General features: G+C 39.3%; 2 protein-coding genes across 14 annotated transcripts in view; both read left to right on the plus strand.

Moving 5' to 3' along the window:
- The window catches only part of htt (huntingtin), a 46122-nt gene extending 36900 nt beyond the window's left edge, over positions 1-9222 (plus strand). For 7 of the 10 annotated variants that reach the window (XM_077246539.1, XM_077246540.1, XM_077246542.1 and 4 more), the window contains 13 exons: positions 47-201; positions 276-415; positions 508-590; positions 992-1122; positions 1222-1354; positions 1605-1760; positions 2672-2862; positions 4768-4882; positions 5759-5990; positions 6311-6416; positions 6526-6688; positions 7262-7422; positions 7543-9222. In XM_077246539.1, coding sequence (XP_077102654.1) covers positions 47-201; positions 276-415; positions 508-590; positions 992-1122; positions 1222-1354; positions 1605-1760; positions 2672-2862; positions 4768-4882; positions 5759-5990; positions 6311-6416; positions 6526-6688; positions 7262-7422; positions 7543-7756 — 1980 coding nt within the window. In that variant the 3' untranslated portion in view covers positions 7757-9222. The remainder of the gene's footprint in view (positions 1-46; positions 202-275; positions 416-507; positions 591-991; positions 1123-1221; positions 1355-1604; positions 1761-2671; positions 2863-4767; positions 4883-5758; positions 5991-6310; positions 6417-6525; positions 6689-7261; positions 7423-7542) is intronic. The other 3 variants (XM_077246547.1, XM_077246544.1, XM_077246548.1) reach the window with 2 other exon arrangements.
- Positions 9223-12008: 2786 nt separating this feature from the next.
- Positions 12009-18159, plus strand: part of rgs12b (regulator of G protein signaling 12b) — a 46870-nt gene continuing 40719 nt past the window's right edge. For 2 of the 4 annotated variants that reach the window (XM_077246549.1, XM_077246552.1), the window contains exons 1-2: positions 12010-12108; positions 13713-15783. In XM_077246549.1, the coding sequence (XP_077102664.1) occupies positions 13777-15783 (2007 nt within the window). In that variant the 5' untranslated portion in view covers positions 12010-12108; positions 13713-13776. Of the gene's footprint in view, positions 12109-12203; positions 12297-12789; positions 12898-13712; positions 15784-18159 lie in introns of those variants that run through there. The other 2 variants (XM_077246553.1, XM_077246550.1) reach the window with 2 other exon arrangements.

Below are 18159 nucleotides of genomic sequence, written 5' to 3' on the forward strand. Positions count from 1 at the left end.
TTGGAGACTGTGTGTGACAGATAAGACGTGTCTGTTTGTGGCACAGGAGGATCTGGAGAGGACTCAGATAAATGTCCTGGCGGTTCAGGCCATCACCTCTCTAGTGCTGAGTGCCATGACTCTCCCCACAGCAGGAAATCCAGCCATTAGCTGCCTTGAACAGCAACCCCGCAACAAAATCCTTAAAGCTCTGGACACCAGGTATGTACACATTCATTATATCGTAGTTGTTCTTCTAGGTTTAGAATTCGATAAGAAGTTTGTGTGTTTTGCAGGTTTGGTCGTAAGCTGAGTGTGATTAGAGGTATGGTTGAGCGTGAGATTCAGGCCATGGTGTCAAAGAGAGACAACATTTCCACACACTTCCCCTACCAAGCCTGGGACCCTGTGCCCTCTTTATCATCTTCAACGGCAGGTAAGTGGTCAAGCTAAAGATCCTGTTGAGATGCAAAATATATTTTTTTGTATTCATTACCTTTGCGTGTGCGTGTATATCTGCATATTCAGGCACCCTCATCAGCCATGAGAAACTCCTGCTGCAGATTAACACAGAGAGGGAGATGGGTAACATGGACTACAAACTGGGTCAAGTTAGTAAACTGACTACTTTAAAACACTTCACTTCATCATTCAGCATTTATTGAAAGGATAGTTCATAATGTGGCTTCTTTAATTATTCCAAACTTTTGACCGTGTATGTGTGGATAATAGCATAAATTAAATCTGTTCATCATATAACGTGATAGTGTCTCTTCAGAAGACTTAGATTAAATCGCTCGATTACTTGTACCATGTCTTTATAATCTTATAGAAGTGTCAAAGTTTTGTTTGGCGGACTTTCAGTGAATGAACAAAAATGATAAGAGAATATTGAAAAATATCTTAATTTGGGTTTTAAATGAAGAAAGTCTTTCACAGAATTTTCATTTTTGGGTAAATATTACCCTTTAAGGGTTATATCTGTATGTTACTTACAATGTACACTCCGCAGGTGTCGATTCACTCAGTGTGGTTGGGTAATAACATCACCCCTCTGAGGGAGGAGGAGTGGGGTGAGGATGAGGAAGATGAGACCGATGCTCCAGCACCTTCCTCACCACCATTATCACCAATCAACTCCAGGTCAGACTTACAGAGTTACTGGCAAAAAAAAAGCGCTCATTAAAACCAGCATCCTCCAGACTTCACACCCTGCATTGTCTTTCTACTTGCCCTTTCCAGGAAGCACCGTGCAGGGGTCGACATCCACTCCTGCTCTCAGTTCCTCCTGGAGCTCTACAGCCAGTGGATCCTCCCTGGAAGCCCCAGCAGCCGGAAGACTCCTGTTGTGCTTATCAGTGAGGTTGTCAGATCGGTGAGTGCATGCTTAGATGTTCGTTCATAGCGATCCATCAGCCTTTTTATTCTATATAGTGCAGGTGTTCTCAATCCGTTTGACTCAATTGACCCCAGTTATCCAAGTTAGAATTGTGAGATATAAAGTCGCAATTACCTTTTATATTTTTTAATCTGTGGTGGAAACAAGCTTTGATTAAAAAAGCGTTTGAAAAGTGTTTTACGAATTTATCTTAGGACAATCTATGTTCTCTTTCTGGCTCTTAAAGCTGCTGGCAGTGTCTGATCTGTTTACCGAGAGGAATCAGTTTGATATGATGTTCTCCACCCTGACTGAGCTGCAGAAAGTCCATCCACCTGAAGATGAGATCCTCTGCCAGTACCTTGTTCCAGCTATCTGCAAAGCAGCCGCAGTGCTAGGCATGGTGAGTGTGTTTATTAGAGATGCTTGGATGAGATCCAACGTCACCCAAATCCGCAGCCAAAAACAAATCATACACCCGCCACCCACCCGCACCAATAATTGTCTCTGATTTAAGTATCCGCACCTGACCCGCACCCGATGGTCAAATTCCAATTATTTTTATGTGTTGTTAAGCTGATGATAAATGGATGATCATCACCTTCAACAGTGGCCTCGCCGACAGTTGATGCGTGCATCTCTAATGGTAACATAAAACACTGATGAATGAGCGCTGCTTTTAAATGAACATTTCTTTAAAACAAAATGTATTTGACAATTTCATTTTCTTAATGGCATAAACAGGCTTTACTCCCTTAAACCGGAATGTCACTGTGTCTGTCACTTCGACTTTCCGAACAGGCGAACGCACACATACGCGCACACACAAACACTTCACAGCCGTTGCATATTACATACCTAGCACTTGATTCATCCTCGTTAACCACTTCGCTAAAACGCTTCCACACGGTACTTTCTTTCCTTCCTTTTGTTTTTAATTCTTCTTTTTTTTACTTCACTCTCGGACCTGCTCCATTTCTGCTTAAAAAAGCGGACCCTGCGCAACGTATATATTAAAGAGAGTGTAAATTACTGCCTGTCTGCCTGGCGTAAAAAAAATTTCATTTGAGACATGCTCATATTTTAAAGAATGTAATAATATTTTTGTTAATAATGATTTATCATATCCACCCGTGACCCACCCGAAATTAATCAGAATTTTATTTTTATTACTTGATCCGCGGATTATCCGCAGCGCCCCTCAGATATAACCGCAATCCGCGCATCACTAGTGTATATGCACTTCTGATGCACTGGCTATATAAATAAGCAGTTACAGCTATTTAACAGTGTGCACTAATGTATCTATGTCAGGATAAAGCCATTGCAGAGCCTGTGTGCCGTCTGTTGGAGAGCACCTTGCGCAGCACTCATCTGCCCAGTCGGATCGGGGCTCTTCATGGAGTTCTATACGTGCTGGAGTGCGATCTGCTGGACGATACAGCACGGCAGCTTATCCCTACTGTCAGTGAATACCTGCTCTCTAACCTTAGAGCTATAGCACAGTGAGTACAACTTAAACCTGTCACACTTTATGGTCTGACTAACCTTAAAGGAATAGTTCACCCAAATATGAAAATTTGCCCATGATTTACTCACCCTCAAGTCATCCTTGGTGTATGACATTCTTTTTTCAGACAAATACAATCGGAGTTACATAAAAAAATGTCCTGGCTCTTCCGAGATTTATAATGGCAGTGAATGGCAGTTTCTGTCATCTATCCATCATAAAAGTGCTCCACAGGGCTCCGGAGGGGTTAATAAAGGCCTTCTGAAGTGAAGCAATATTCATATTTATATTCATATTCATATTTAACACGTTACAAAGTAAAATTCTAGCTTCCGGCCAAACGAACATACGCAGTCTACTTGCGCCTAATGCGCAACTTGTGACGTCGGAAGTAGTGTAGTGCATCATGGCGTAGCGTAAACATCACCAGTACGTCGCATTACTCGCATAAGTTGCGCTTTACACTTGAGTGTAATCCGTATGTTTGTTTGGCCAGATGCTTGTTATTTTACTTCATAAAGTTTTTCTTACACAAACACACCGGTTCGCTCCAGAAGGCCTTTATTAACCCCCCGGAGCCGTGTGGAGCACTTTTATGATGGATAGATGGACTTTTATGGACAAAACAGAAACAGCCATTCACTGCCATTATAAAGCTTGGAAGAGCCAGGACATTTTTTTAAATATAACTCCGATTGCATTTGCTAAAAGATGAATTTCATATACACCTAGGATGATAGTATATAGTATATGAGTATATCATATACTATATGATAGTATATGAGTATATCATGGGCTAATTTTCATTTTTGGGTGAACTACCCCTTTAAAACTTCATCCAAATGGGCAGTAGTTAGGAAAAAGAAGATCTTTACATTTTCTGAAGAAAAAATTACTGTGAAAAAGTTGCTACCACAATGCTAGGGTGTAGTAGATGTTTGTCTAAGGTGTTCCAAGTGGTTGCGACATAGTTTCTTACTGGTCCAAGTTAAAATAGCCCACTAGTCGGTTCAAAGAGTCGATTCCAGACTAATTTTCTTTATTATTAAAAAAGGTGAGGTGAATACTTATAACAGTGCAATGTAAATTATAATTTACACTATTATAATTAATGTATCTTTAATGTCCTAATACAAATAACTATATTCTTCTACTAGTACACCATTTAATTCACATGCCAGGACAAACCTCATTGGTTCTTGTGCGTCAAGCAAGGATGTTTGAGTTCTGTTTACCATGTTTGACATGCTCTATGTATGTGCTATCTCTTCAGAAGACTTAAAACGTTCGATTCGTTTGGATTTCTTTAACAATGTTTTTATGAACTTTTTCAAGTGTCAAATATGTGGTGGAATGGCCTTTCAATAGAGAGACCAAAATCTTTTAAAGTTTATTAATGTCATTTTAGCAGATATTTGAATCCCTGCTCAATCCCAATGATGAAGACTCATAGCTCAGCAACCTTCCTATTACCAGTTTGACCTTTAACCCCTCCACCACACCTCTCCCAGCGGTAGGCAAAGGCAGTCCGATCATTAGTGTAACACTAACTCTTAGTGTTTGCCGTTTCATTTAAGAGAATATGGGATGAGAGGTTAATGGTTTGCGTCCTGCATTCACACTGTTTGAGTCTCTCTTAAGAGGTTATGCCTCATGCAGTCAAAGCTAATGCCAAAGTCTCTGTGGCATGCTGGGAGACTCAATAATAGGTTCACACTGGCAATCACAACACACTCCCACACACTGCATGGTCATCAGCTTCTCATTAGCTGTAATGTATGGTGTCTTACTGAGATCTGAGATCCCTCATTAAAGACCAGAGCTACAATTAGCATCAGATAGCCTCACTGAAAATAGATGAGCATGTTTAGGCCTAACACTGTTTGTGTGTCTCTCTCAGCTGTGTGAATCTACACAACCAGCAGCATGTGTTGGTGATGTGCGCCGTGGCATTCTACATGATGGAGAACTACCCACTGGATGTAGGGCCTGAGTTCAATGCTGGGATCATTCAGGTGGGAAGAGGCCACAATTTGAAAAAAAAAAAGATCATTGGTGTTTTCATTTTCTTTGATCAGTCTTGATTCTGGACTTCTGTTTTGCTGAAAAATTTACAATACACAAACTTCCAGCCACGGGTGAAAGTATTATGTACATTAAGAATTATTTGTGAGAAATATAATGTAATTTAAAGGAAGACTGTTGGTGGTGTTCTGTGGCACAGCAGGATTTTAAATAGCCTCTGAGGCGCCTCTGATGTATAGAAAACTGTGTTTGACTTGGCGTGACACTGTGCTTTTCATCCTGTGTGACCCCCGTTAAGATGTTTGGCATACTCTTATTATCATTTCTTAGAAAACAAAACTATTTCATTAAATCATAGTTCGAACAACATGCAGAAAAAACGTACATTTTCATAATCTGACATCATAATTTGCCCTTTTTCTGACAAGGCAAGGCAAGCTCAGGTTGTAAAATGTCATGTGGTGTAATTTACTATGAACTGAATGATATTTAAGAAACAACATGAATGCAAAGAGTACATTTATAAAAACTTGACATGTTTCAAGCTACAAAAATTTGGTAACACTTTATTTTACAGTGCCCTTGTTACATAAGTTACATGTACTTACCATAGTAATAAGAGTAAATTATGGATAATTACATGCAACTAACCCTCAACCAAATCCTAATCCTACCCTATCCCTGTAGTAAGTACATGTAGTTGCTTAATATTACTCGGTCGGTACTTAAATATATAATTACGCTGTAACAATGACACCTTAAAATAAAGTGTAACCAAAGATTTTTCCTTTTTTTTGTTATCATGGACACACTTATATGTCATTGAGCCTTGTCTCTCAACTATTGTTCCTCCCTTACATCTCCAGCTGTGCTGTATGATGCTTTCTGCTAGCGAGGAGGCCACACCATCCATCATCTACCACTGCGTCCTGCGAGGCATGGAGCGGTTGCTTCTGTCCGAGCAGCTGTCGCGCATGGACGCGGAGACACTGGTCAAGCTGAGCGTTGATCGCGTGAACATGCCCAGCCCACACCGTGCCATGGCTGCCCTGGGTCTCATGCTCACCTGCATGTACACAGGTGTGGCTGGAGAGGAAGGCAGGACACATTTCAGCTTCATCTTTAATACTGACCCACCTACTAACACCAACCCCTAAGAACAGACTCACCATAAATGCTTACCCTACTAACTAAGCAGAGTCCTCAGTATGAATTTAAGAAAGTGTCTTATGCAAGAGGTTTAATTTTGTTCTTGTAAAACTAAGTGAAAATTCTATATAAGAAGATTAACATTTATGATGTTTATTTTGTGGAAATCTGAGATATTGCTTAGTCAAGATGTAGAAACCTAGTTTTATCTTGAATGGATCCCTTACGGAACTGTTCTTCTTACTGGTGGCCATAAATGTACACTACAGGGAAGGAGAAGGGAAGTCCTGGGCGCCCTGCGGATGCTGACCCAACAGCTCCTGACAGCGAGTCAGTCATTGTCGCAATGGAGCGTGTATCTGTTCTGTTTGACAGGTACATATGTCTGTTTTTGAAGACACTGAATGCAAAAGGCATTTTTCCTGAAGGTACAGTATTTTTTTTTCTTTTCCACTAATTTGTCTGTGGAAAATTCTTGCCGCAGGATTCGTAAAGGCTTTCCGAGTGAGGCACGAGTGGTAGCCCGGATCCTTCCTCAGTTCCTGGATGACTTTTTCCCACTGCAAGACGTCATGAACAAAGTCATCGGGGAGTTCCTGTCCAATCAGCAGCCTTACCCACAATTCATGGCTACAGTGGTGTACAAGGCAAGTGCCACTTTTTTTGAGTGAAATTGTGCAGGTAAAATAGGTCAGTTGTCTATTGTCAATAATATAGTGATATATGATGCACAGCTTACACAGGAGCTACTTTCAAACTAAGCAGCTTTCAGTTGGTCAACACGGCAAACGCGTTGTAAAATCTGCTTGGGGAAAATGTTTGCCTACATCAAGATTCCTATTGAAATAAATTGATTTCGCCAGCAAAAAATGACTGAGCAATGGTAAATGTGTCTGCACTTTTAGTCTTAGAATTCTGTCATAATTCACTCATTCTCATGTTGTTCCAAACCTGTATGACTTTCCATTTTCTGTGGAACATAAAAGATGATATTTAGAAAAATATTTTGAAACATGTTTTGTACATACAATGAAATCAATGGGGTCCAGTGTTGATTTGGACTCGTATACGTTCATCGTATTGACAAAAACTGTTAAAGCATTCTTTGTGAGCTATCCTTACTTTAATATAGTCATTTAAAGTCGAAATCAGTTTACTAAATAATGTAAACTTGACTGACTGCTTAATTTCCACTTTAATGCATGTATTTCTTGCAACAGGTATTTCAAACACTTCATGCAACTGGGCAGTCCTCCATGGTCCGTGATTGGGTGCTACTCTCGCTGTCGAACTTCACACAGAGAACACCTGTCGCCATGGCAATGTGGAGCCTGTCCTGTTTCTTTGTCAGTGCCTCGACCAGCCAGTGGATCTCTGCCCTGTATCCTTAAATGCACATTGGTGCACCCCTTGTACTAGTAACATCACACTTCCTGTTCCTTGCTTTCCTTTTCTTTTCCTCTTCATCCTTGTTTTCCTTAACTTCTCCCTTCCCCTTTAGCCTCCCTCATGTCATCAGTCGCATGGGGAAGTCTGACACAGTGGACATTAGCCTCTTTTGTCTGGTTGCTATGGATTTCTACCGACACCAGATCGATGAGGAGTTGGACCGCAGGGCCTTCCAGTCTGTCTTTGAGATGGTGGCTTCACCTGGCAGTCCGTATTACCAACTACTGTGCTGTTTGCAGAGCATTCACCAAGACACGTCACTATAATACAGACCATATGATACAGGACAATAATGTATAACAATACATGTATATGAATAACAATAATGTATCTACAATGCAAATTAGGCATAAAAAAATGGTAATATAATATCAGAGCAGAAGACTTCACACTTATAAGAATGTTCACACCAGGATGCATGGCAACAGTTTATGGGATGGGATTGGCTGCTATGATACTGTCCTTGATAACCAGTGGACATTCAAACAAATAGTTCATTGTTATTCGAGACAGTGGAACTAATCCAAGCAAGACTACGTGTTTAGAAGCATACTACTGAAGTATGTGGCCACAATGCACCAGAACATCAGAAATCTGTAATTTAAAAAAAAAGAATACTAGTACTACCATCCCATGTTTGCCTGGTGTCACGGTATATCACTTAACATCTCAAAAAAAAGTCTATATGGAAGCAGGCTTGTCTTCTCCATATTTTGTATGCATCAATGCTCTTTATCTGGTTTCAGAGAATGTTACTGTGGCAAAACTGTGAGGCTGATCACAAAAGTTTTTTGGTAATGCAGTCAGAACTGACGATGCGTCTCCATCATTAGAAACGACGTAATATTCTAAGAGAATTTTCAGCTATAAACAAACTGACTGAAGAACATACTGTATTTAATGTTCTTACAAACTTCATGCAAACACTGTTAAAATATCTCCTGCACTTCCAGAATTCAACCGGTCCAAGATTAGATCTTTTAGTCCGCAGACCTCCCAAGATGCGTATCGTCCAACCTGGCTAAAATCCTTACATCCGAGGATTTTCTACGATGCTCTCTCCTGATCTCTAAGAAATGAAAGATGCACTCTTTCATACAACCACAACTCCCTCAGTTTAAAATCATTCCTTTTGCATGGGCAATGCATTGCTTTGCTCTGTTTGCGCTGGCACTTGAAGCGAAAATTAATTGTAAATCGAATTTGTACATCCCCTCTAATGTGGAAGACGTTGCATAAGACTAGTGGTATGATACGATTTTTTGTGTATTTAAATGTAAAATGTGTTTGACTTACTGAGTAAGAGGGGTGAATTGCCTGAAACAAAGTTTATTTTTCTTCTAAAAATTTAGTTGTCTATATTTGTTGTTTTTAAGATGGAGAAAAAAAAAACAGATCACAAATGTGAATCACTGAGGTCCTTTTGTATGGACAGGGCTTGAAACAGCCATAGCAGTTACCGTAGAGGGGCTTTTAGATGAGGGTTTCTGCATATGAAAATTACAGCTCAAATCTACATACTGTGTCCCTTGCAACACATCTGCAGTTAATTGTTAAATTTCTTTTAAAAGCTCAGGACGTAAGATATGATTATTGATCTAGTGTAATGACTGGAAATATGTATTTTAATCTATAGAGTGTTTACATTAATGTACAATTTGTGTAATAGAAATAATATTTGTGATTAAACGAATAAACTGTGGTGCATGACAACACCCATCGGTGGACATGAGATTGTGTCAAGTGAAAGGTCATTGTAACCGAACATGCGCTATAACCCAGTCTTCACTGTAAATATAAGCCTAGTTGCCCAGCTGAACATGTCTATATTAACTTAAAGCATGCTTTAGTTTGCTTTCAAAATTGACTCAATATTTTATGATGTCACAAAAAGGGGTGACTTTTGATTGTTAGTCGACTCAGTCTACATGGACACTGCATAATCGTATCTACCAATGACAGAAGAATTTGGCAAATTCACACAATTTATGGTATGTTTGCTACCATTGAGACAGTCAGACAGACGGTCATGTCCATTAGATATTTTTATTCTGATTCAGTAAGATGTTTGTTTTGACTTAGTGAAACCGAATATGTAAATAGCAATTTATACTTGATGTTTTCACTCCTCTGTGAAAAGCCTTTATTTATCTTAAATGTATTGGCACATTCATTTTAAACCAACATTGTCCCATGCCTACATAATTTCTTGCAGTTTTACATATTGTAGAACCATTCAAAATGATGGATTTCCATAAAAAACATGTTTTTGATAGTAGCTTTGAAGAGCTTTCAATTTCAATCTTGTTAGGCTGCTTTAGTGATTAAATAAGACATTAGTGTTATAGGTGACGGACAGCTTGAATGACTTGGAATGCCTTTTACAAAGACCACCAATGTGACAATACTGCAGAATCATAGCTATTTTCTTCCCTTGCATTGTATTGTTAATTTCTAGCAAATTCTGATTTTTTTTTTTTACCTTTTTATTTACATTTCCCCTCTTTAGTGATCCAGTCAGATCTCAGTTCAGCGTTTACTTCAGCTTTTTATGTTTTATTTGAGATCTACTTAAAGTTAAAACTCAGCTGGAGTATCACAGTAATGCCATGATGGTCTTGCATCAGAGACTTCTTTAAAAAAAAAAGGAATTTATACCCTTTTTGATAGTTATTTAGCTCACTTCTGCAAACTATGCCTAGTAAAAATGTCAAAAATTGATGTATTTGTTTTATGGACTGCTTTAACATCAACCATGAAAATACTAAAGTATAGAAATGAATAATAAATGTAAAGTGGTCCATTTGGTTAACTGTAGTTAAAAAAAAAATTGACACATATTGCAGGGCTTGTCAAGTGACTAGCAAAATCCAGCCAGTTGTTTTTTACTTTTATATTTCACACTGAATGGGAGTTTTCAGAAAGCAAGCTAGCTTTGAAAGCATTAGATCCCACCGTCCTATCAGTATGATCTCTAAAGCCTCACCTCCTCCAAAAACACATGAACACACTCAGCCAGAACAGAGTCAGCACCTCATGTCTCAAAGCACACAACATTATGATAAAAATGAACATAAACTTGTAGAGCTCTGACTTCTACCACATGACTGCTGCAGATTACTTTTAGCGTTAAACGGCTCTGGGTAAATGTCATGTGTTGCCATCTTGCATTTACAGTTAAGATATGGTGTGAACGCAACATAAGCTCGTTGTTGTGTTTCAGGAGGAACTGTAAAGTGGCTGCTGTTTGTTTGCGGCGCTCTGTGACTGTCTATCTACAGCTCTGCATATCCTCATGGAACGCGTGGATGACGTGTGATGTCTGCGCGAGCAGGTGTGCGGAGGTATGCAAATAAATAAGTTGACAGGCAGGTACAACATCCTATGATTGCATTTGGTTTGATTCGGGCTGATTGCAATGATTGGACAAACATTTTTTTGGTCCTGAGACTTCCACAGACTATGTACATTTTTAAAATATTTAGACCACTTCTATTATTGATTGCTATCAGGATGTGAAGAGAGTTTCATCACGAAACTCAAAAACCAAAAAAAAAAAAAGTGTTAATGAAAAACATTGCCTACACCACCTTTAAGGGGGAAGTAGGAACCATTGTTCTTTGTTTTTATTTTATTATTTTTATAAAGTGACAGTTGGCTATTTGGAGCTTATGTTAGTTTTCAAATTATAGTGCTAAGATTTGATAATTACTTCATATGTTCCTCAATCTGGTCCTTAAATGAAAGTAGTTGAAGAGCCTTCAAATAGGCTATTGTGATTCTTTTTTTTTTCATAATATATTTTAGTTCTTTCTTTTTCTTTTTATAAAAAAAATGTTTTGTATAGGTTTACTCCAAGAGCAAGGCTTTGCACATTTTCTACTCCAAGGTTAGATGTTTTATGATGAGCTTGGTAATGGATTTTAGAAGTTTACATTGTTAATCCTCCGAAAAGTGCAGGGTATTAACTTTGAGCAGAACAAACGGGGGAATCCCAAGCCAGAGTTTATGTGTGTCAGTAATGTAACTATGAACTCATTTTAAGAGTTATCAATAATCTTTGAAAAAGTTGAATTTATCATAATTTGTTTATGTAGGGTCAACAGCAGTGTCTAAACAGGAAGTGTCACCAGCATTCACTGTTAATCAGCTAATACAACTTTTAGTGTTGAGTAATTAGCCTACTTGTAATGAACTTAGAATTATCAAGAGAGAGATTGTTGTTTTATGTGGAAAGGGCTTCCAAAAAAATCTCAATATTCACTTTCTATAGACCAAAAGAACAACTTCAAGAAATAAAAAACTATTTTTTAAATTACCTTAAATTGTTGTTCTAGCTTGAACTTGGGAGGATATTTTTACTTTATGACATTCAAATAACTCTTAACACTGCATTTATAAAAAAAACTTAATTATACATCTAAATTCATTGTCATGTAAAGGAAAAGCCCTATACCGGTGTTGTCCTTAAAGAAGAAAAGAAAAAAACTGAGATGTAGATTCCTCCTCCTCCTGCTGTCCACACACCAGCTGCCCTCTCCTTTTGTTTACTCCTTATACAGCACTAAGGTTACCATGTCATTAAACTTCACATCAGGTTGGGACACATCCGTCACAAGTAAGAACACTAAATTACTTAACATAACTATGATTTATGACGCATTATTATTCTCTGTACTGTAATTGTAGGATTTTATTATGTATTCCTCACAGGAAAGTTTTTGGGAAGTGGCGGCTAATGTTAGCAATGTAGCCATTGGAAATTCTTGAGCTTTCTGCGGATATTAAAACTTCCAGACTTTTTAGGTAAATAATACTATTATTTAACTGTATGCGTTTCTATATGAGGTTGTCGTTTTATATATTTTTACAAGTTGTTGTGTCTCAATAGATGTTAACGTTACTCTTGTCAGTATCTGGCTACTGATGCCGATAATTCAATACCGTTAGATGTTAACTGTTACTCACTGCCCAGCTGTTCCTCGCGAAAACCAATACCGAGGCAGCTCGGCTCTCTACCGCTATTAAATATTAAGTTCCAGATTAATTTAATAAGTATTAAGATGTGTACGGTGTTTAACTTTTTGTCGTTTTTCGCTCGTGTTGTTTTGGACACCTGTAGTATAACTTTTGTGGTCAGTTCAGTTGGGGAGAGTGAGTCTGTCGAACAGGGTTTGGGTCGTTATGGAGATGATTGACAGCCGTGGAAACCAATGAGCGATGAGAAATATCTAGATACAGCTCCATTGTCATGGATACATAAGTTGACGCGTGAGCATTCCAACCAGATTCCAACAATGGGGAAAAGAAGGCGGGCCCGTTAGCAAGAGTGGAGTCTACTTACAAGGAAAATCTTGCGAAGTTGAGAACAATTAGGAAAATATTGAAGACAAACACTATTAAATTTGTGAGTTTATGCATCCTATCAGTTTCTAAGCGTGTTGTTCCTGGTACATGTTTATTATTATAAAATGCGTACTATTTTTTTTTTTAAATATTCGATAAGGATTGTATTTTTTTGTTGTTGCCATATTTAACATTAATCATGCCATATTTTAGAATATTGTTAGTTCAAATTTTTGTATTTTACATGTATTATATTCAGTTATCTAGGTCAATAACAAATGAGGATGAAAAGGATATTTTGAAAACACATTCCATAGAAATCTTTGTATTTATGTATTTTTTTCATATATTTATTTGTATAGTTAGGCTACACCACCTAGACATTTAATGACTGACTTGAAGCCAGACTAAAAATATGAAAAATTATTTTATTTAAACAATTGAAAACATGTTGATCATGGAAGATGTGAAATCATATAATGGTAAATTCAGGTTGATCAGGACACTTTCTTTTAGTAATCTCTATGGCAAAGATTGTCCCAATCAACCTAAATTCCCCCTACTTTTGGTAGAAATTATCTTTTTTTTGTATGTATTTTTTAATAGATCCAGACAGTGAGGGGATGGGTAAAAAATGTATATCTGTACGAAAGCCTATTCTAGACTGACACTATAATCACGACGACTAAGAATTACAAAAATGTTTTATGCATTTCTCAACTTTTTAATGAATCTCTTAATATATTAATCAACTTCGAAATCCATTTTTTTACATTTAACAACTGAAATCACCTGTTCACATTTTCCATATAAATTTCTCTTAATATGATGATTAATTTGTGAATTAATTACCTTTTTCCTCTCTACTTTGTAAAGGTAAGCATGCCCCACGTTAGTGCCTTATACTGGGGCTCTGGAGTTCTGATATCTGGATGATATCATGAATCTCTCTGCGTTTGTGAAGCCCTTGTCAGAAGAGGTTGAAACGGGGACTAAAAGAAGAATGTTCAGACAATCAGAGCAAGGCAGGAGGCGTGTAAATGCCCAGTCGTCTGCGCGCATAAGAGGGGTGGAGGTTGCAAGGGGAAGAACAGGCTATGGCTTCACATTATCTGGTCAGTCTCCATGTTTGCTGAATTGCATCCTGAAGGGTAGTCCGGCTGACTATGTGGGCCTTCGCTCTGGAGATCAGATCCTGAGTGTGAACGACATCAACGTGTCCAAAGCATCTCACGAAGATGTTGTTAAGCTGATTGGTCGCTGCACAGGTGTCCTACACTTGGTCGTTGCCGAAGGCAGTCATAACAACGCACACCTAGATTCATGTTCAAGTGATGAAGAATTGGGGTTCCATGACCACAAGAGCCACTGGTTAAGGCCAAAGATAGACTCAAAGACACTAGGCATAAACCGTGCAGAACGCGTTGTAGCGGAAATGCAGTCTGGTGGAATCTTTAACATGATCTTTGAAAATTCTAGCCATTCATCCAGCAGCTCAGAGAAAGCAGTAGCTTGTGCCTCTACTTCCAAAACAAGGGCTCTCTCAGAGCCAGACTTTCCTTACTGTAACACTGGCACCCGGCAGAGTGATCCCAGCTTGCTCACTGAAGAGGAGATGGCCAAAGTGCTCAATGAGGACTCTGTGTTCATTGATATGTTTGAACAGCAAGATGAATTTCCCCTCTTGCAAACTGCAGACTCTGCGGGAATTCTCAATGTTGGGATGATTGTAGGTTACCTGGGATCCATTGAATTAGCTTCTACAAGTGCTAATCTGGAAAGTGACAGCCTTCAGGCAATTCGTGGCTGTATGCGACGTCTACGTGCCGAACAAAAAGTGCACTCATTGGTCCTGCTCAAAGTCATGCATGATTGTGTACAGCTATGCAACGACCGAGGCGCTGTTCTAGCCACTTACCCTGCAGAGAAGTTAGCTTTCAGTGCAGTGTGTCCAGACGACCGCCGCTTCTTTGGCCTTGTCACCATGCAGGCCACAAACGACCACGGCATACATAGACACGGTGAGGAGGAGCAAGGGTTGCGTACGTCTTGTCACGTCTTTATTGTAGACCCGGAACTCTGTCATCATAAGATCCACCAAGGTGTTGCTCGACGCTTTGGCTTCGACTGCACTCCAGACCCAGATACCAGTGGTTGCTTGGAATTCCCACCGACTTCCCAGCCCCTTCTACAGTTTGTGTCCGTGCTCTACCGCGATATGGGAGAATCTATCGAGGGTATGCGAGCTCGAGCATTCCTTGATGGAGACCTAGATGCTCAGCAGAACAACAGCACAAGCAGCAACAGTGACAGTGGCATTGGCAACTTCTTGCAGGAGGAGAAAAGCAACCGAGTCCTCTTGGTTGACTTGGGTGCAAACCCTGGTCGGCATGTTCCCTCAGGACTATGGGAAAACCCTCCAGGATCTCGTAGCCAAAGTGGAGGTCATCCACCACCACCGCCACCACCAATCTCGCATCGTAATGGCTACCGCCCTGACCAGTTCGTAGATCACCCTCAACCTCATCCACATTCCCACGCAGACCCACCTCTGCTTTCTGGCAGGCATCTGAACTCCTCCTCACGGCTGGATGTGTCAGGCCTTCCTACGCGTTCCCACTATTCCGCCCATGGCAAGAAGGTGACCGGGGCATCAGGCCAACGTTGGCTGCCAGTTCACGTCCTGAGAGATTGGCGTCAAGGACACAGCAGTGATCAGGAGTCTTATGCAGAGTCTACAGACGGATGGTCCAGTGCTAACTGTAGCACCCTGCCTCCACCCATGAGTAAGATTCCAGCCGACCGGTACCGTGCTGCAGGCGAGATCGCCTCACAGCCTCACCGGCTCCATGCACAGAAGGACGAGTGGGCTAAGAAGCTGTTTGGGGAGAAGAACCTACGAGAGAAACTGAACGATGGCAAAAGGACGAAAGATTCAGAAAAAAAGGTAAGATAATTTTTTTTAAACATCAAATGTCTTCAATGTAAGTTTGCGTTTCACATCTGTGGAATACTTGTTTGGGGTCAAAATCAGTAAGGCTACTTAATTCCAGACGAGTTGCCCGCAAATTGAAGTGCATTCAAAATTACAACTGTAATTGATACTAAGGATTAGGAGGAATTATTAAGTAATGGTTTTAAATTTGATACCAGTGTATTACACTGGTTAATGAGCCAGGGAATGTTTTATTCAAACCACTGTTGTTTGTGAAAAGAAAAAAAAGCTTGCAGACATAAACTTATATGCCTGGAATGGATAGCACTTTCCCCCTCAATCTTATTATCAGGCACAGCGTGATCCTTTACTTTGCTGTTTTCAATTGTGCTAGGAATTTTATTCTATCCAACACACACAAAAAATGAAACACAACATTTAACTCCAACTGATATTCTCAATTATTTTTAAAATGTGTGGTCGCTTTTATAGTTTTGCATTGTCTCTCAGTAAAACTGCACAAACACTTTACTGTCAAGAAGAATTCTGTCAGATAGGTGACATGCATAGTCAGGCTGAAAATACATCATTCCCATTTGCTGCTTCAGCTGTGGCTCCTTGCTTGGAGGGAACTTGTTAAAACTGACCCTGAGATGAGAAGATTGAGATACAAAGCTAGGTATGTATCATTCTCCCAATGGAAAATTTTCGGTTCAAATGGCTGTGAGCTCCCTATGCTCTGACTGCCACTGATGGGCCTCTAGTAGCTGACTGCAGATCACTCATATTGAAGTCTTGAATCTTGAATTTCAAACCACTGAAACTGACCTGAATGAGATGCTTTCAGAAATAGTTTACCCGAATAGAAAAATTATATCATCGTCAATTCATGTTGTTCCAAAAAGGTTAGTAGAATGTTCTTTTCTATCAAACGGAAACAGATAAGGACCAAGGGGCAGTTAAGCTCCAGTAAATTGCCATAAAAGTATTTCTTATGACTCTGTGTGAACTGTGTTCTACAGATGAAAAAAAATGAAATAATAAATAATAATAACTTGTTACATTTATATAGCGCTTTTCTAGGTACGCAAAGCCCTTTACATATAGAAGGTGGAATTGCCACAATGTTTTGGATCGACATGAGAAAGAAATATCAGTATTCTTTTATTGACTAGATTATAAGTGCACTGCTAAGCTCTCTAAATACACACATATTCTCAGATATTTTGTAACAAAAATCAAATATGAATAATATATTTGTTCCACACTGTTCATCATTCATTTAAAAACACCTTCGCATTTATTAGGAATTGAGTAAAGCTCAGAATCGCTCCACAGGAACCAACAATGATGTCCACAGACCCAAAGCAACAAAACAAACTGCATTGATTGGATTTCCCTGAATAGCACTGTAGCTGTTACGCATAAATATATATGCTGTTATATGTGCTTTGACAATAGCTTCAGGGTCTACTAAGTACAGGATAAGACATGTCAGGCGTCAGTGGTCTGTGATCATTGCTTTAAAGGGGTCATATAATGCCATTTTTGTACAAGTTAATATGAATCTTTAGGGTCTAAATGAAAACTTTGTAATATACTTTTATTGAAAATTCTCATTAGTATTTTAAGAAAACACTAATTTTACCTGCTCAAAAACAGCTTTGTTTTCAGCACGCCGTTTCAGTGCATATGCCTTTAAATGATAATGAGCTTGCTGACTCCGCCCCTCTGTTCTTTCACCCCTCTTCACCCCTCTGGGGTGTTTTTGACACAACGCACGTGGAGTGTTGTCTTGACAACAGTTGATGGTATATTTTGGCGAAAGAATGGCAGCGGGAGTCTCTGAGGACACATCTGTAGTGTTGCCATACCAATTTGAACCGGAATCGGACCCGGAACAAGATGACGGCCCCGAAGAAGTTCGACCATTAAGGCTCGAACAGGACGTTTCTGAATGGTTGGTTAACATAATGTCACTTTAATCTATTTTTGTATGTACTGTTACTTATTAATAAGTAACATACGAGTAAACCAGGTGTAACTTAGTGTTAGCACGTTAACTGTAACACCTGCATACACAGTTTTTAATAACACAATAACCATAACGCATTGTTCATTATAAACGTGGGATTATGAATTATATTGAGAACGTCATAACGTTACATAGAATACATGCCGTAATGTACCCTAAGTGTAAACATTAGCCGCATTCATCGTGAAGCGTGCAAGAGATTTGCAAAGATTAATATGTATCGTAAAAGGTTAATAAAACTTAATACTCACTTCTTCAGGAACACTGCGGTCAATCAACAACCGTGGGAGGGGCGTCATGCGCCGTGTGACGTCACACGGTGAAACGGCTCGATTTGAGACAGGGGAATACAT

Source organism: Siphateles boraxobius, unplaced genomic scaffold (assembly GCF_051911475.1).
Source record: "Siphateles boraxobius isolate OS27281-9 unplaced genomic scaffold, OSU_SipBor_1 29, whole genome shotgun sequence".
NCBI lineage: Eukaryota > Metazoa > Chordata > Actinopteri > Cypriniformes > Leuciscidae > Siphateles > Siphateles boraxobius.